The following is a 20093-nucleotide window of genomic DNA, read 5'->3' on the forward strand; positions in this document are numbered from 1 at the left end:
CCCCAGCACAGGGCTCACACCCAGCGCAGGCCCATGATCGCGGGGTGGTTGGGTACCGCCGGCAAGGCCGGGTAACTTGCCAGGGCCGAGCACCCTTTCTCCAGCCCAAGGCAGAGGGCGGCCATCCCGCCCGGAGGGAAGTGTCCCCTCGCCACTGCATCTCCCGCGGCGGGTTCCCAGCCGGCCATGACACGCAGCCCGCGTGACCGGGAGTAGCAGGGCGGGCAAAGGCAGCAGCCCGACTCCGCAGCAGCCGCAGGCGGCCGCATCTCACCCCCTCGAGGGCTGAGGCAACCGCCGCACACAGCACCCTAACCCCTTCAGAGCTTCCTCGCCACCCAGCCGCCCGCCTTCGCCGGAGGAGCGGGAGGCCGGCAGGGGCGGGGCGGGGCCGGCCGCGGCACCACCCCCAGGGGAGGGGGCGGGGCTCCTCTCCTTTGCGCCATGATGAACAAATGACCTCGCGGGGAATGAAATTTAAGTTTCACCGAGGGGAGAGAGTTCTCTGCTTCGAGCCCGACCCCACCAAAGCCAAAGTGCTCTATGATGCCAAGGTGACCTGCCGCGCGCGAACCTGCCTTTCCTTCCCACTCACCGACCCAACGCTCCTTCCCCCCGCCTCGCCCGCGGGGCAGCGGCGAAGCCAGCCGAGCAGGAGGAAGCGCGGCGGGGCGGGGCGGGGCCGACGCGGGACCCGGCTCGTGGCCGTGGCTGCCGTTAACTCTCGCTGCTGGGCGTTGCGCGCGCCCCCGGGTGGGAGGCGGAGAGGGAGGCGACTGCGGACCCAGCCGACGAAGGGGGGGGTCAGAGGGCAGGCGGTGTGCGCTGCGGCCCCGCCAGCAGCACTTGTTGCGGGAAGCGGGTGCTGGCCCGGAGAGAGGGGAGGGCGAAAAGGCCGTGGGGCGGGGGGCGGTCGCCGTCGCGGGGCTGAGAGACAAAGCGAGGCGGTGCCGACCTCGTCTTCTCTGTCCTTCTGGTACTGCCATTGCCCTCCGGTTGCCCTAGCCTAGCCCCCTCGGCGGGGCTTGATTCCTTACCCTCCCCGGCCTCTCCGCCCTGGCGGTGGGAGGGGCGCATAGTAGTTGTGCTGAGCGTGGAGGCGTCCCTCTGCCTGGGTGACAAAGAGGCGGTGGAGCCCTGCCCCTCGGTGTCTTGCTCTCGAGTCGGGTAGAGAGCGGGGTTGCTGAGGCGCTCTGGAACTGTCGGACTGGGTTCCCGCCTTCCGTTCTCGGCTGAACACCTGCAAAGTAATTCTGAAATCTTGCTTTCATACCCGCTTCTTTAGTAGCGTAGCTCGATGTGTTCCCTTTCCTCCCTTTCCTGTCCTTTTGCCTTTCAGAAGGTTTTAAATGGTACCAGCGGTACAAGAGAATATACAGATGTGTTAGCAAGCAGTGATTGATGGACCATGTTCAGGTGCACTATGCGGTGGCCTTAAGAGTAGTGATAGTACGGGTAGAGCATTATGTAAACATAATTATTTTGGGATATTGGTGGGACAAGAGGTAATTTTGAACTTCTAACTCATTTGTTCTTGCAGTTACGGGGGGTTTGTTTTCTTACAGAGGTGAAAAGGAGTTTTTGCAACCTTATTTGCTATGAGTTTACTAGTTGTGTAGCTCTGTATTTTTCAAACATCTTCAACGAGGAACGCCTCTTTCCTGTAGTACTTGGGCTTTTGTTTGCGTATGTATTCTTATGGTCTGACTCTCCGTGCAACTTCAAATGCCAGCCCTAGAGGTAACCTGAGTGCAAGAGAGAATAGTGTGTTTTCCTTCCTTACATTTAAATACCCAAAGCTTCTGCATAACTGTCCCTGCTTCCATCAATTGTTCTTAAATTCTGTAGTCCCCAAGTTTTCACGGTTGTTGGGTGACTGCTTGGTCCATCTGGAGATACATTGTTTATCGAGGGCTGTTCAAGTGCAGGCACAATGATTCCTTTGTTATTACTAGTCCTGATGCTCAGCCACCTGTCCTTTTGAGGTGCAGGCCCTTCCAGGCCGGCCCATTTTACGTGTGTGAAAGAAAACAAACAAAGACTCAATATATTTACAAAACCTTGCGGTGGTTTGTGGCTAAGAGTTAGTGTTGTTCAATAGAGCAGTTGTTTCTGAAGTTTGTTTGCTGAACTCTTGCTTCCTGCTTTGTCTGCATGAAGAGACAGGACAAAGAAGAAAGCGGTAGTAGCCCAAATGTATACCTGCATATCTGTGTTGCGATTTACTGCATTACTTTGCATCTTTCTTGGTCTCTTTTGAAAGCATGAGATATTTGAGGACAACACAAAGATGGTTAGTAGTCTTTTACTTCAAAAATGCTCAGCAAAAAAAAGCTAATTTTTCTGACACTGTAACCCATTTCTTCTGCTTCTATTAATATTCAGTGGCAAAATTATTTTTATTTCCATAAATATTTTTTTTTTCTTTGTGCATTAATTCCATAAATACTGGACAGCTCACTTCCTCCCAAGCTTTTTAATACGTGCTATTCAATAATTGTTTCAGATCGTTGATATTGTTGTTGGGAAAGATGAGAAAGGCAGAAAGATTCCAGAATATCTGATCCATTTTAACGGTTGGAACAGAAGGTAAGAACCTGTATGCACAGTTTCAGCTTTTCCATCCCTTCTATTTTATTCTGCAAAGACAAACAGTGCATAGACTATTAAAGGACTTTGATGTTTGAATGAATATTCTTGGATTTGTGAATGCCTTTAGTTTACTTGATCGTGGTGACACCTTGGTCTGTATCCATAAATTTCAGTGGATCAATTTGATAGCCATGAATGTAAACTTTGAGGTATCAGGCACATACTTGTGGCTCCAAGGTTTCCATTAATGAAAGGAGTTAATACTTTGTTAAATGTAGAGTGCAGTCTGATTGTAGTCTAGAGCATGAGTTTGTGCTGCAAATGCTATCACATGGTAAGTCAAGGTTTGAGAGAGAGGTTTTAGGTAGAGAATTAAAGCCATGTGAATACAAGAGGTGGTACAGGTGATGCTTCTGAATGACATTAAGAGTGCTTTTTAGATTTAGTGTATATTAATTGATTAGTAATCATGAGTGGCATATTTTCATAGCCATTAATAATTTCCTTTTGACCTATCCTTAGCTGGGATAGATGGGCAGCTGAAGATCATGTTCTTCGTGATACAGACGAAAACCGCAGATTACAGCGTAAATTGGCACGGAAGGCTGTGGCTCGCATGTAAGAAATACTTTTGGTCTCAAAATGAATGAGAGAATCACTTTCAGATTCAAACGAATACATCCAAGTGTTCACAAGTGAGCTTGGCTTCTAAGAGCATGCTGTAGATGGTAGATACCTCTTCAGTGTATTCTAGAGAGCTACTGTTGTCATACTAAAGGTAGATACCTGTATATTGTTAATAACACTCTGAATGACTAACACTTAATAACTATGTTATTCTTAACTGTTGCTGCAAAATGCCTGTGTATTGGATCTACATCTTCCCAAAGAAATGTTCTTGAAAAATAACTTAGAAAAACCTGAAGTATTTTCAGCCAAAGGCAATAATCTAGTATTGGTTGGCCATGGCTTGAGGATCTGCTTGAGAACACAAATATGAGGTAATGTACGGCCATTAATGTATCCACTGTAAAATATGCATTGTCCAAATTATTTCAACATTAATTAAAGTATCTCAAAAATGTTTCCTGTGCATGTAATGTAATTAGCTAGGATTAAGAAATTAAATAATATTAGCCAAATTTCAGTGAACTATTATATGTTCTGTAGGAGAAGAAAGGGAAGAAAGAAGAGGCGTTGCAGGTTGCCTGGTGTTGACTCTGTATTAAAAAGCCTTCCTGCTGAAGAAAATGATGAGAGCAGTGAAAACTGTGAGCTTGTTTGTCTTCTTTCATAACTGGCATGCTGCCTTTTAACTCGTTGACCTAGGTTTGCAGTGCATGCTCTGACTTGCTATTAGAATGACATAAGAGTATCATAGTACTATTTGAAATGCGTGGAGGCAGTCATACAAAGACTAAGCACTATATTTCAAGCTAAGCATCTATTAAGGTACCTCTCTCCTTGTGTTCCAGAGGCTTGTCTTCCACTCAACTATTCCAGTGATTTCAGAGCTTAATGCTGCTTGGTTTAGTGTAGTATTAGGTGCAAGAAGCCCTCAGTTTTAATTGTTTGGTGTTAGAAAACGAGATTCTTTCCCTGCTAATGTTTGTACATATTTTAGGAGGCAGTGAGCTTTTCTTTTTCCCCAGTCTACCTGACACAAAGGTCTATTTCTTGTCAGATGACTGACTGAGTTCACTCTTTTATTTCATAGCGTTTTGTGTTGTAGCTTGAAAAATACCAGGAGCACTGGCTGGCATTTAGCTGATGTTCTGACAGCTGTTGCTGCACTGATCCAGGGTGTCTTACTGATGAATACCTTAATCCTCTGTCAGAATTAAAATCCAATAAAAATTTAAAAGGTCTGTGAGTGTTCAGCAATGTAGGGACCTCTTAGAAGTGAGTGTTTTTCAGATGGAGTGGATGCAAGAATACTTCTGCAAACTTCTTGTCTTACATATTTGCAAAGTTTCTAGTGTGCTGTAAATAGTACTTGTTTGTTTAATTCAGTCAGAAGTATTACTCCTTACTAAATATGACAGGGTAGTTGTGGAGGGGTTTTGGATGTTTTTTTGTTTTGTTAGTTTTGGTTTTGTCTTTTTTTTTTTTAAATTGAGGCCTGAAATGATTTGATCTTAGCCTCTGCAATGAACTGAGAGATAAATATGTAAAATCTCTTTTACACAGCTATAAGTAGTTCTTCTTCTGATGACAGTGATGAAGGAACCGATGAAGAAATAAAAAGCGAAGAAAGTGACATTGAAGAAAGGACAGAAATGGTATATTCATGAGCTCAATAGCATTTAAATGTCTGTGTTTGAAACTCTGGAAAATATGGAGTAGATGAAATAATAGGCCACAGGTAGTTATTTAACTGGAATTAAAAGCATCATTTTCTTACTTTGGTGCTTGCTGTGGCTGATTTTGGTTTTTTCCTTTGTTGAAAATCATAGAAGCTTGGGGAATTCTTGTGGAGTTCCTGGATATTAATCTAAACACACACATTTTGTTTCTTTTCCTTTGTTTCTACACATAAGGCTTATGTAGAGAAAATTTGGCAAACTAAATCATCCAGATTTGTGGATGTGGTAAAAACTGTGGGTCTGTGCAGCCTGGACAAATCCCAGTAGCAGCAGGATCTCTCTGGCTTTTGTATTTCACCGTGAAATGGCCTTGTCAACTCAACTCTGCTCTTAAAACTGACTTCAAGAAAAAACTGTACTTCAAAAATGAAGTACAGTTGTTCTGAAGGTCTGTAGAGTCTAACTGATCTGAAGCAGCAAAACAGAACGAAATCCTGTCCATTCTTTTGTGTTAAATACTTAAGTGAATACTGAGAAGAAAAAAAAAGTCTTAAATTTGGGGTGGCTTCAAAGCACTTCTATTAAATTGCTTACAGTAAGGCTGCAATCCCATTAAGTGCTTGCTATAGTTCATATAATTGATTCTTTCATTAGAAAACTTGTGTCATATTGAATCTTGACTCCTGAAATTCATTCTCACTAATGTTCACATGCACAACCACTGTATTTTTTTTTCTTGGCCTGGTCTGTGATAGAAAGAAGACCAAGACACTCACACAAAAAGGGATATGGAGGAGCGAGCAATAAGCATAGAAATCCCAGACGTCTTGAAGAAGAAGCTTGAGGAAGATTGTTACTACATTAATAGAAGAAAACGGGTATGGAATGAATGTGCATTGGGCTGGGGAGGCCATTTGAAGTAGTTCTTACATATAACTACTGGTTTCTTTGACCTTTATTACAAAGGCAAGCTCAGGCAGTACAAAGAATAAAACCATTGCAAGAATGTGTCATTTCAGTACCCCAAAGTAGTTTAGAGTGGAGGCTGTTTTTTAAAGCAGGAAATGTAGCAAGCTTGTTAATGTGGGTATATTTTTGTTTCTCTAGACATTTATAAAGGATTGATCAGAAGTGCAGGTAAAGGATTCAAATAAATTGGTCATTAAGTACTTTATGCAATAGAGACTTATTAAACTAGACAGTACATTTACCTTTATATTTGCTAATTGGTTTTGTAAGGTATTAATTTGTTGTTCCTTTTTCAGCTGGTGAAGCTGCCTTGTCAGACAAATATCATAACCATCCTGGAGTCATATGTGAAACATTTTGCTATTAATGCTGCCTTTTCAGCCAATGAAAGGTCTCGGCACCATCAAATGACTGCACATGCTAACATGAATCTTCATTATGTGCCACCAGAGAAGAAGTAAGTATTAGTTAGTCCGGCACTATTGTCACAAGAAGAATGACCTTGCATTCTGTATTCTGTTTCCAGGCTGTTCATTTCTGAGTTTGTAATGTGATGTATGTCTAGTCACAGGGCTTAAAATATTTGACAGATACCTGTAGTGCTGACAATTTGTTTATTGGAGTACCTATAATCTGAGAAGCCATTATGCAGTGGCATCAATATCTCCTTTTATCATGTAAGTCCTTGTAAGTAGTGTGCCTAATTTTGAGGAATGTGTGCCTGTTTGTGAAGAACTTTTTGAGCACTGAGTAACTGATACTACAATTCCCTGCTTAAGTGAAACTGAAAAGGTTCAAATCTTATGAAAGGTAAAAAACTTTGTACAGACATTTGCAGAAAACTAGTGCAGGTGACTTACTGACATATCATAAACCCTAGAGTCAATATGTAGGGAAACAATTTGCCTAGTAACTCTAATCTCTATTTTATTACCACATTCCGTTTCAATGGTGCATAGTTATGCTATTTGTGATATTTTGGGCTATATGAGTGTCTTGGTTCATACTGATGTCACTCATTATTTGACAATTGATATCTTCCTTCTTTGTAATATGATCTCCCAAGTAAGAAGTTCGGGAGACAGGCACCAGTATTGAACCCTGGGGGACACCCCTAATAACTGGGCACCAGCCAGACTTAACTCCATTCACCACCCTTCTTCGGGCCTGGCCATCCAGCTAGAGCAATTGTACAATTGTTTGACGTGATTAAGCAGACATAGAACTTGTACTTTTTGGAAGTTATCAACAACAATCACTGCTTCTGAGCTGGCTTTTAAACAGTATTACATAGTGATGAAGCCAATATATCATAGTTAAGATGTTAATGATCTGTAATAAAAGGGAATTTCCTACAACTACACTGAAAAATGTTGACATGCAATTTTGAAATACATAATCTCTTTTCTCTCTAGTGTTGAGCTGTGTAAAGAGATGGTGGATGGGCTGAGAATAACCTTTGACTTCACACTTCCATTAATTTTGCTCTACCCTTATGAGCAAGCTCAATTTAAGAAGGTGACTTCATCAAAATTCTTTCTTCCCATCAAAGAAAACTCAACAAATACAAACAGGTAGATTTGGTATATGAAGTCTAATACTGCTTATCTCCTGAGGAAAAAATGCAATGGCATGTGGTTCTGTCTTCAGAATAGGATGATTTCTTACAGATGGGCTTAAAAATCATCTTGCTGAAATGTCAAAACTGTTCTGTGAATTGCTTGCCTGAATTCAGGGTCTGAATTTCTATTAATTTCAGAAGAGGTTTATACTGACTGAGATAAGTTGTGCTGCAGCTTTGTGGGGAGAAAAGATTAACAGTGAAATGTAAATTCGTGTTCTTTAGATTCAAAATTTGAAAATAAGTCTGCTTCCATTTTGGTAGTGGAAGGAGTGAGGGAGGCTGTGGCACTGAAATAAGTGTTTAATGAGATCTGTGAAAGGATCTGTTCTGGGGGGAGATCCCTGATCACTTCTGTAAAGCTGCCTTCATTTCCTAGAAATCAAGAGGAGCTTTCCCCAAGTCCTCCTCTGCTGAATCCACCAACACCTCAGTCAACTGACAGCCAGCCTACAACAGGAGAGCCAGCCACCCCCAAAAGGCGAAAAGCTGAGCCTGAAATGATGCAGTCGCTGAGGCGATCCACACGCCACAGCTCCAACTGCGACAGGTTATCGGAAAGCAGTGCTTCTCCCCAACCCAAACGACGACACCTTGAGACCCCAGCTTCCATGCCAAAGCTCTTCCTGCACCTGGAAAAAAGTAGGGTTTGCTCCTTCAATTATTGCTTTAAACAAGATTTTTAAGTCTTGCTTTTTTTTAAATGTCCCCTAGAGTGTGAACCGATTGATGGAAGAAAATATTCATTACTGTTTGTATCAGTTACTGCTGAAGCTTATACCAAAGGGAGAAGTAAAAAGCAATATTCTCAGTACTTGGTGCTGTATTTCTCCACAGGTTCAAGGAGCTGCTTTTCTGTGAGGCTGTCTTATGAAATTCTGGCATTTAAGTCTTTAAATACTGAAGTTGCAGGCTTCTGTTACTTTTAATAGCTTATAATTCCATAACCAGGTCATAAGATTTCTAATTTCTTTTGTTTTGTTTTTTCTCCTTGACTTTTGAAGAAACACCTGTCCATAGTGGATCATCTTCTCCTATAACTTTGACTCCTAGCAAAGAGGGGAGTGCAGTTTTTACTGGCATTGAAGGTAGAAGAAACAATGAATTGAATGAGGTAATAGACTTTTGTGTTACTGTCCTAGATTCAGTGATGAAAGGTGTTGTAGCTCTCACAGTAGGGCTGTGTGAGAGGGTTTTTTGCATTACTTATTTCATCTTTAATTTTTGAAGTTCTTCACAGACTAAATTACTTACAGTGCTACAGCCTTTTCATAACCAACATTCTCATGTCTTGTTTAGGTTTTATCATGGAAATTGATGCCAGACAATTACCCACCAAGTGATCAACCACCACCTCCCTCATACATCTATGGATCTCAACATTTGCTACGGATGTTTGGTAAACTGATGGAAAACTGTGCTGAATCAGAAGTGCTTTATTTGGCTGTTTAGGGTTTTCTTTACTTTTGTAGTGACCATATGTACTGAACACATCTAGTTCTATTCTGGAGAAGCATACATTTTCATTGGTTAGGCTGCTCATAAACTTGCTGATCTCTTTCTGGCTCTGTAAGCCTTCACTTAAGCATTGCTTCCAGTACACTATGAAACATCAATTAAGCCAAGCAGCATTCACCTTTTCAGCATATTTCATTTCAGTAAGGTGTTGAAACATCACTGAGTAACTTGCAAAGAAAAGCAGAGGCTGCAGGAGAAGAAACCTTTATGTTCTTTTCTACGTAGTTAATGAAAGTAGTTAGAAGTTGCTTTTAGAAGAACAAATGTAAACATTTTTTCTCTTATTTACAGTAAAGCTACCAGAAATACTGGGGAAGATGTGCTTTCCTGACAAAAACCTGAAGGCTTTAGTGAAACACTTTGAAATGTTTCTGAGGTAATGTGACACAATGCACCACGGCAACATTTGCACTGTTAGGTAGACCCAAGTGCCCTGGAATGAGAGAGGGTTCTTGAAAGAAAATGTTAATTTCCTAGAACTATGAGAATGTTAATGAAACTAATACAAATACTTTAATAATAGCAATGTGAAGAAAGAGGAGTACTGAATTTCTGATTCTATAACTCAGATGCAAGGGGACCTGAACTCCTTACTTAAAATTTCAATAAATAGAGCATTAGGCAACTGAAGTATAAAAGTGTTAGGTAGTATGTGTAGGATGACAAATCTGACGTGGTTAAGAAACATGTTTATGAAGAAATACAAACTCTGCATTGTCAGTTTTGAGAATGTAAACTGAGAGTTTTGACATTGCATTGGTATCAGAGGGGAGAAACTTGGGTTCTAGAATGTTTTGAATAATGATAGGTTTGGGGGTTTTGTTTGGTTGGTGGCTGTTTGTAGTTGGTTTTGGTTTTGTTTTGCCTTTTCTCTTTCTTTTTTGGTAAGGAAAGTCCCTCCTAACTGAGCTGTGCTCTATGATGCACTGTAGTGGCTTTCGGATCAACTCAAAATGCTTTCTGACCACTCTAACTTCATGGTCTGGGTCAGTGTGGTCATACCTGCACCATGATCAGCTTTGTTTGTCAGGTACTTTAATGTCTTTGCATGACATTGTGGTGGTAATTAAGATACCTACTGCAGCACTGTATTGTGAAGCATCAGTACAGTGGAACAAATCTGCCAAGGAAGACTTAGAGTAACATTGTAAATGTTAAACATCTGAATGAATGTGGAACTCCTAACTTAATTTTGGTGAAAGCCTCTTAAGTATTCATACACTGAAAAGTAACATCGTGTGGCACTAGGATATTGAAAGCCCTAATAGAGATCGAGGGTAGAATCCTTAAAATGCATTTACTTCTATTGTTTATAGAAATTAAAAGGTGTCTCTAATTTTTTTTCTGCAATACAAAATTTTCCTCTTGAAGTATTGAATTTTTAAGTTCTACTGTGCTTTTTCTTATGCTAATATGGACCTGACAAAACAAAGACATGAAAAATAGCATTAAGTTAAGCAGAACACCATTAGTACTTACTTTGGAAAACCATTTTTGCTTCGAGTGAATATTATTTGAAGAACTTACTGTGGATCAAATCAGTTTTTGTCAAATCCATGTTTGCTTAGATTCTTCTGTGTTGGCCAGAGCAGGTCTTTAATCTTTAGCATCTTAACTGCTGTGTCTTCAAACCCATTCTATAGATGAGCTGTGGCAGTGTAGAATACAGAGGAAATGTCCTCCACACAAGTAAGGAGCTTATTAAACTCCAAGTTCTAGTGGCAGTATCTGGATGTGTCTTATTTTTGCATCTGATGGTCTTGTTGAGATGTGTAGTGATCTATAAATAGAAATAATAGTAAGAAAAAGGCAGAATGAGCCCCCAAGGTATGCATAGCAAGGATGTTACCTGTCTGGTACAACAAAATATTTGAGCACTCTGGCTTGTTTTGAAGTGCTTTCTAAGCCAGTGTCATCTCCTTTGCTGATGCTGTTCTCAAGGTTTCTTTTCTGTGCTGAAATAATGATTTTTGGTTTTCTCAGACTGATCAAACTGAGACTGTTCCTGAAAAAGCTTCCAAGTTAGTTACTGCTGTAGGAACTGCTTGATCTTAGGTAGCTTTATCATTGATACTTTTCTTAGACTAGTTCCCTTTCCAGATCTGCTACTGTGTGTTCAAATAGACAACACAGAAATAAATGCCAATTAATATTTTTCCCCCCAGCTTGTGTTCATGGGGACTCTGCATGTTTCATTTGGGCATTTCCTTCTCTTTCCCCATGTCATTGAAAGTAGTCAATTACATTTTATAGGAACTTGTTCAGAGCTGATTTTCATCACAGAAATACTTCTCCATTATCTGTTTCTCATCACATTGTGTACTAGTTCTTCAATTTTCACATCCTATTTTCCTTTTTGGGAATGAAAAGACTAATGGATTCTCATTAAAAATCTTTGTCAGTTCTGTTCTGGTTTACTGTTTGAATGTTAAGAACTGTCTTGCGGAGTCTGCAAGGCTGCATTAGTTGGTAGCAGCTGGTTTGCTTCAGGATGCCTAATTTCTTTTAGGGAATTGCTTATGAATGACAAGCTGAAATGCTGCCCTCTTCTTGATTTGTCTAACAGCAGACAAGGGATTGAAGCTGTCATTTTGCATTAATAAAAGTACTTCTGAATCTTCTTTGAATTCCAGGTAGAGTAATCCAAGCATAAGAACCATATGTGGCTTTAAATAAAACATGTGGTACACAACTCTGTAGTTCTGGCATAGACACTGATTTAATCTTGTATTATGATTTTTATGGGTAAAATTTACAGTTTCATTTTAACATTTGTACCATTAATCTCATGTGGGCAGAGGAACTGATACCTCTTTAATATAACACTTTGTCTAGAAGCTTGTTTTATTGAGTTTAGTCAGCACTTGATAGATGCATTAAATTCACTGAGATGTTACATGGGTAATATTTTTTCAGCCGTGCCGTCAGATTGCTGCTAGACAAGATTGATCCCAGTTGCCCAGACAACATGCATTTGTTCAGGGATGTATGAAATACATCTTTTTGAGTTTCATATTAACTAGAAGCTGTACTTTTTCTGCTCAGTGTAGTTTTCTAGAAGTGTGCATAATGAAAATACCTTAATAGAGAACATGAAAGTAAATTGCCTCAATTACAGAACTTGTAGAAGGAAAATTATTGTTTCAAATTAAATACAAACCTCTTAGTCTTCACTTCAAATAATTTAGCTCTGAGGTAATTTCTAATACTTACAGTCTGAAAGAGACCTTAGTGACTAGCTCATCTCTTGGTTTCACTGAGTTTTACCATTTTGAGTTTAGTTGTCAGGAGCAAGAAGTGGAAGCTCACACAGTAACTGGTGCCTACTAACTGGTAAGCTTATCAGCAAAGGACTCCTGATTAAATCTTTCATTTGAGTTGTTGCTGAGGTAGAGTGAATATTGCCTTCTAACTATTTTGTTTATTTCAGCTGTTTGTTTGTTTCAATAGAATGCTGTATTGTGAGGTACCTAGCATTTCTCCAGAGACTGCTTAAGTGATGAGAAATGATAGGCAAGAATGTGCCAGGTTTTGTTTTGCCATTTCCATTGGTTTTCACTGAGCCTCGATTTGCAACGCTGTTTTGGGATCTGAGAGGCAGTTTCTCAGGACTGTTGACAAAGGAGGTGCTTAAAAATTAGAAGAATACAACATGTCTGTTTTTAGAAGAGCAAGACTCATTTTCACTGAGGTAATTTCAGTCAATGTCTTTGCACTTCAGGGAGCAAAAGGCAGCCAGAATGATGCACAGATATTTTAAGAGTTTGATGAAATAATGGAAGAATGAGTGATGGAATGTTTCTAAAGCAATGCTTGCAAAATGTCTAAGGCACTTTTCCATATGAGGCCAACATATAGTATCTTACATTATGGAAAACTACATTCTTAATGGCAAACACTTGGGCTTATTGAACCTACTCATATTTCAAACTCAGTATCACCTGTAAGTTACGGTTTTCCATTTAAATCTCTTTCTTCCTGATGTTTTGCAGCCTGCTTGTATCTATTGTTTCTGCTTCATGGATAGAAAAGTGGTTTAATAATGCTGAGTATTTTGAGAAGAAAGCCAAATCAGAATGTGACCACATTAGATACAATGTGTGTATATACAGAAAGATGACAATTGGTTTGAAATTACTTTAAGACTTAGCTCTGTGGGTTTGGTAGCACGAAGTTTTTTGGTGTAGTACAATTGCAGTGATGAATTACGACCACTAGTCTGTGCTAATGTGCAGCTAATGAGATGTTGCTAGTGGCTTCCTGAGTGAAAAAATGAGCATTGCATACGGTGAATGAGTAGAGAACATCTCCAGGTGAAGTTGCTTGTGACGGAGTTCCTGCTCGTTGTGATTTAATCAGTTGTCATCTTTCAACTTTATCAAGAATCACTTCTTGGAAGACAAATAAAAATGCAGTTCTGCTACTCTATCTTACATTGATTAAGGCCTTTCTATTTGCCTTTCAGTTTGGGGATTAGCCTGTTACTTAGCAGAAAAGCACCTATGCTGCACAGAAATGTTGACATAGTAGAAAACTTAATGTAACTGGAGCCTAAATGTAAGAAACCCCAGGATTCTAAGTGTCAGTGGACAGGGGTGGATTTAAAGGCACAAAAATGTAAAGGAACTTTTGTGTTAAGTTTTGAAACACTTTAAAAGGGAGGAACTCTACTTGCATGTAATTAGCATTGTAATAAACATTGCAGGAATGTTTTCCTAGAAGTGCTGCTGGAGGTTACGATTTCTAAGTTTCTCTCAGTCTGAGCTGAATGTTGCAGTGGTAGTTTGGTATCTTCAGAATTCTCACTCCTTGCCCTTGAAAGGCCACAGTACATGATCTCAATTTTCTCTGCAGATGAATGCCAAGCATCCAGTCAACAAAACAAGCCTATTGGTTCCTTTGGTGTGGTTCTTGAGATACTGCATTTCAGAATCAACATCTGTAGTTTTTCACTTAATCTGTTCTGGTGACTTAGCTCTGCCTGCTAAGTACTGCTCCCTCTGTTTTTAAATCTTGGCTCATGACTTGCAGGTGCCTGTGAAGTTAATCTTGGTGCTATTTCAGCTTTTCCAAGAGCAAAACATCAGTGAAATGGCCAAGAGCCAAGAGTCATGAGATTCCAAACATTTCTGTGGCAGCTTTCCGCACTGTGATGTGTGAATAGAAAGCAGCTTCAGAAGGACCACTGCTCTTTCTGTACAGAGGTACAAGGAAGTGGGACAGAAGCTGACATTGTGTTCTTTTGTCTGCTCCTTCCTACTTCTCTGCAGAAAGCAATTTGTATTTGCTAGCTCTGGGGTGTTTTGCTTTTCACAAGTGTTACATTAAGAATGGAGATGTACATCTGACTGCGTGCGTTCTGCCTGCAGCTCAGCTAAGTTTCTCATCTTTACCAGCTGTCACTTTAGCTTGTACCAAACTGGCATTCACAGCTCGGGATTGTAAGAGAAAATTAACCTGTTTTCCTTAAATTGTTGGAACTGTCATCTATCTAGTGTCCTTTGAAGGTTCTTTTGGGTTACTGATGTTCTTTTAAGGTGTACTGCCTTCTGTGATCTAGCACTTGATACTATGTTCTATGAAATGTTAGTTGATGCTAAGAATGTGATCAGCTCCAATAGTTTGTACTTAGTGTTTATCTCTTGAAGTCATTAATGTGTGTTATGAAGAGTTACTAATCAAGTTTCATTTGTCTCATCTTAATCTTGGGCAGTCTAAGTATACCAAAAGTTTGATTCAAGTCTGTTAAGTTCTAGGCCCTATCATACTTAATTCATACCAACCTCTCACATATATCCCAGAAGGTGATTCATAGCTAACTACAGTCAGAGGTCACAGCAGTGGATGAATTGAGTATTTCACTAGTTTCTGAGTTACTATAATTTCAATACTCTTTTGGAGTGGTTTTTCCACAGTGGGGAGTGGCTGGGTGTTTAGTGCAGATGAATGACATTTCAGTGATGATTCTGAGTTGTTCTTGTTTTGGTTTATATCCTAAGAGGTATCTCTACCTCATGAGTGAAAAAGAAAAGGGGGTTGGGGGGGTGTGAACAACACAACAACCAAATCTTTTATGAAGTATTGGAGCAGTTTATGTCCTGGTAAGCCTAGAAAAGTGCGTGCTAAATGGTTTTAATGAGGGGCTAGTTCAAACAATGTATTAATCAAATATTGGTGATTTTAATCTGGATTTGTTCTTTGTGTTAATTGTTCTTGGTGTGTTTGGTGTTAGTTTGGGGGTTTTTGTTCAAGAAAATAGTAAAACTACTTCTGGTTCATTCTTGTGCCAAAGTTCAGCTAATTTGGACTCCATGTTTATTAACTTGTGCATTCATTGTGACTGTATTTTGTTCTTGCAGAGGAAAATGCTTCACTGCTGGTTTGATTTAGTTTATTTAAGTGCCTTTATTTCTGTAAATAGGAAATTATAATGAAACTCTAATGTGCTGTGATACTGAACTTTTTTTTTTTATTTAGCAAGATAATATTAATAGATTTTTGTTAAAAAACTATCTCTCAACCTTAATTACATAATCCTTTGTGCTGTTTAATAAGCCTGGAGGCTGCTGTTGGAGCCAATGAGAAACTAGCACAATATGAATACTTCAAAAGTATGCTGAAGTAGGATTGTGTGAATGAAGAATGGAACTTCTACATTTACTTAGCTCTTACACATTTATTATGATAGTTTGTGATGTTAGTCTGTGGCAGAACTTGTGTCCCCTTGTTCTGGACACAGTCTCAGGCTGCGCCAGGGGAGGTTCAGGCTGGATGTTAGAAAAAAGTTCTATACAGAAAGAGTGATTGCCCATTGGAATGGGCTGCCTGGGGAGGTGGTGGAGTCGCCATCACTGGAGGTTTTTAGGAGAAGACTTGACAGGGTGCTTGGTGCCATGGGTTAGTTGGGCGGTGTTGGATTGGTTGATGGGTTGGACGCGATGATCTTGAAGGTCTCTTCCAACCTGGTTTATTCTATGTATTCTATGGTGCTGTTGCCTGGGAGAAGAGACCAACCCCCTCCTGGCTACAACCTCTCTTCAGGTAGTTGTAGAGAGCAATGAGGTCACCCCTGAGCCTCCTCTTCTCCAGGCTAAACAACCCCAGCTCCCTCAGCCTCTCCTCACAGGGCTGTGCTCAAGGCCTCTCCCCAGCCTTGTTGCCCTTCTCTGGACACGAAGTTCAAGTGTCTCAATGTCATGTCCAGATGTTCTCGCCTTCTGTGACAGGGGGTTTGTGTGTGCTCTTTGCCAAGCATAGCGTCAACTTCTGGATCACTTTGGGGTTGGTTGGTTTGTTTGGTTTTTAGTTTAGCAAACTTTTTATTGTCATCTGGATTTGAGAATTGCAGAGGAATGCTCTTTCTCACTATCTAAAGGCTTGAAAAATAGGGCAAGCCTTCTATATGCCAAATTTCCAAGTGTAATAATTCCTGCTTCCCAGACTGGGGTTTTGCTGATCCTGAAAATTAATGTGAAAATAATTTTTCTCTTAAATGATTCATGTTCTTTTATTTGGTGTGCTTTCTTCTCAGGTTTTTAGCAGAATACCATGATGATTTCTTCCCAGAATCTGCTTATGTAGCTGCATGTGAAGCCTACTACAGTACTAAAAACCCCCGGGCCATCTACTGAAGCTATTAATGAAGGTTAAATCCTACTCTGTGTAGCCCATGACCATGCTATTTTGCCATGTGGCTACAGGATGAAGATGAAAAAGGAATAAAACAACTTCTGAAGAAACAGGGGAATAACTTCTGTGATGGTTGGATTACCTGGGAACAGAGAACTTATTTTCAGAGATGTGTATAGACAGCATTGAGTTGCATAGAGGACTGAATATAACTCATGAATAAAGAAGCCTTGTTCTGACTTCTAATGCATAGGACTATTAAAGAAGAAAGGAGGCAAAAGCAGATGCATTAGCAACAGGACATTTTAATGAAGATAGATCATCATGCTGTGCTTTGTTTTAGTCCAAACTCTGCAACCTGGGGAATAAGGCTTGACTACACAGTTAAGTGAAGAGAATGGACACCTGATACCTTATGGATTGTGTTTTCCTCACAAATTGCACTTTAATTTTGTCGTGGAACAGTCATGATGGAAAGTGTTGCTTGATGTAAATGTGATTTTGTTGTCTGGCTAGCATGACATCTGCCTCAACAATGACTTCCTTGCTTGAATGAAAGATGTATTGCTTACTTTGCATTTTGCAAAGGTGTGTATAGATGTATATACTCTTTTCATAGTAAGCCTGCCAGAGTTCCAAGGAAAGCATGTGTTGCCAGTGGGCCAGTATTTACCTGGCAATAAATGATTTCCAGAGCCAGTCTGAAAGGCGACTTTCTGCAAAGTGGAGTAGTCAAAGTGATGGCAGTTTAACTGACAAACACTTCTTTTCTTAATAAAGTCCACAGTGGTTGCTGTGTAAATGTCTGATTTTGATAGTCTAAAACATCTTGTTTGTGCTTGGCTAGTGATTTTGGGATTGCAAATTGTGCACGTAGTGAGAGGTTGGGAGCATCGACAGCACAGGGAGGAGCCCTTTCAGTGTCACTGGATTTTATTCTGCAGACTTGAAGGATATCTTGTTAGACATCATTAAATACTTGCTCTGGAAATAGGAATTCAATGAGAACTGTGTTTCTAGAGACCTGACAGCACATTCAGCAGAAACTGATTGAAATAATTCTTGTCTTGATTGTCATCAGACCCTCATCCACGACACAGAACTGTGGCCTTCAGAATCCTCTGCTGTGGCAAGACAGACACAGATTGTAAAAATGCTGAGACAAAATAGGACTCAAGGCTGACAGACTCTACTGCTTTAATCACTCCTTAATCCTTCCTAGTTCAGACGACTTCCATTGGAGCACCTAACCTGTAGGGCAGAACTCAACCCAATCCTCCCAGCTTGGCAGAAGCTAGTAGTTAGGAGGAATCATCTTTCCAATGTAAATGGCATGCTCAGTCTAAGATGCCAGATAAAATCTGAAACCCAGTGTTGGCATTTACTGTCACTTACTTTTTTCAGTGTGCTTGTGTGTTAAAGCTTTTGAACTGGAAAGATAAAGCTTACCTTGGTGTTAGCAATTTAGAACTGCTTTCTAGGAAAAAAAACTTTTAATGCAAGTTTGTTGATGATTGTTAACCAAATGCTTGGCCTGGGTGCATGCAGCTTTGGGGATCAGTATTTCTGAAGATTGCTCTTCAGTGGCATTTATTTTTTTCAATGCTTGTTGTGCCAACCCCCCCGTCTGTAAGCTCCAGTCTTTTTTTCAAGTTACAAAAGTTTTGGAGCTAGCAGAATACAAGGACCTCAAAATCCACTTTGTAGACCTGTTTCATTCTAGGCTTTGACCCTGTGATTCTGAAGACACAATTCCACAAAACATCACTGCCAGTCTAATGAGGTTAGTCTTGGAATATTGCCTGTAACTTCACCCTTTCTCCTTTCTATTGCAGGAATGTTAAGTGTATGTATAATATGGCAAATCTGTGGGTTCTACTGTTGGTACCTATGGGTATAAGGCAAGTTCTGAACAGAGTTTAAACCTTATTGTGAGACACTTTCAAACTCCTAAAATGACACTTTCTGCTGTTAAATCTGTTGGTGTTGCCTTGTCAATACAGCATGATTCTCACAGATGTGATGGGGGTGACAGTTTTGAAGGTCCCATTAGTGTAGTTTTTGTGTGGACAAACATCTGTGAAAATGTCTTGAAGCTGCTGTTGGATATTACATTGCAAACTAGGTTGTTCTCGTAACAACTGCAAAACTTGAATTGACATGCCTTCCCCGGACAAGTATCTCTTTGAATTCAGAAAGTTTGGACTTCAATTGCATTAATGTACATCTTTGCCACCCCCCTTGCATACTGTCACACTTCCTTTACTGCTTTTGGTTTTTTATACCTGATTTTTAATTTATTTTGTTTTAAGATGAAGCAGTGCAAGAGATTTGCAAAAACTTGAACCTGATTGCCTAGGAGGGCGACGAGTACTGGTCTGGAAACGTATGGAGACTTATTAGCGTGTCCCCTGAAATTCACTTGGAGTGGAATATTCAAGGGCTTGGGTGGCCATAGGGAAAGCTTTATAGTGTAGGTAACCTGCTGGTGTGAATCTGTAACTGTTTGAATGTGCTTGACTGACTAGAATTTTGGTGGCATTCATATCCAACCTGATGAGAGGTTTCTGCACTTAGCTCGTTGTCATTTGTTGGTTGCTGTTTATAGAGCTACTTGTATCAATTCTTTTTAACCTGATTCAGTCAAAACGGCTTAGGTTAGCTGAAGAAATGTGACAAAAGTGTCTGAAGCAGGCTAGGCAGTGTTCATATCAGCAAGTCTGCCAGCTGACTTCAGAGGCAGCCTCCTGTGGTAAGAAAGCAGGTAAATGGGCAGGACTGGCATTGCTGTATGTATGCATATCTCACATATGCTCTGGTTCCAAATTAAGGGGCTTTTGTTTGTGCCTTTAAGGAAGTCACACCAGTGTAATTGCAGTGCAGACTTAACCTGGTAAATCTCTCTGCTGAAGAGAAGTCCTTGCACTTGCTTACAAGAACAGGTTGCTCCCCAGGAAGTGTGGTCACAGGGTTTTGAATGTGATGTTCTTGGGAGAAGGCAGAGGAGAGCAATCGCAGCGTAGGATTAGGAGCAGCTGCAGTGGCACATGAAGTGTGCTGCCCTGTATGTACCTGCCATGCTCAGTCTGCACTAATACTATTGCCTCCTTATTTTGCTAGCATGAAGGCAATCAAGTCACTTGGCACTGCACTACAGAAGCACAGAACTGTATGCCAAGTGCTTTACATACATTGTAAAGATTCCCAAAGAATAATATATTTACAGAATATAACTTCTAATAGTCTTCATTTTCATTTCTAATTTTAGGCTTTTATTTGTACCTACAGAAAAAAAAAGCCCAAACCATACTATTCTTCCCATGTGCACCCTCTAGAGTTGCTGTGTTGCCTTTCATTTTGCTATTGCATTGCTATGCTTTTTCAAGCTTGTTTCAAAGCTCAGGCTTTCATGTTAGCTAGCGTCCTCTTGTGCTGAGATGACTGAGGCAGATGTTGCT

The 20093-nt window shown here is 40.4% G+C and overlaps 1 protein-coding gene across 1 annotated transcript; it reads left to right on the forward strand.

Annotated features, from left to right (window-relative positions):
* Positions 1-375: 375 nt before the first annotated feature.
* On the forward strand, positions 376-17539 carry MSL3 (MSL complex subunit 3). The gene is made up of 13 exons (XM_054163653.1): positions 376-554; positions 2507-2589; positions 3115-3210; positions 3763-3863; positions 4783-4874; positions 5654-5776; positions 6164-6324; positions 7283-7441; positions 7868-8130; positions 8493-8602; positions 8788-8887; positions 9298-9382; positions 16538-17539. Exons 1-13 carry the CDS (start codon positions 456-458, stop codon positions 16635-16637), a joined length of 1572 nt encoding a protein of 523 aa, XP_054019628.1. The 5' UTR covers positions 376-455; the 3' UTR covers positions 16638-17539.
* The last annotated feature ends 2554 nt before the right edge of the window (positions 17540-20093 follow it).

This window comes from Dryobates pubescens, chromosome 8 (assembly GCF_014839835.1).
Source record: "Dryobates pubescens isolate bDryPub1 chromosome 8, bDryPub1.pri, whole genome shotgun sequence".
Classification (NCBI taxonomy): Eukaryota; Metazoa; Chordata; class Aves; order Piciformes; family Picidae; genus Dryobates; species Dryobates pubescens.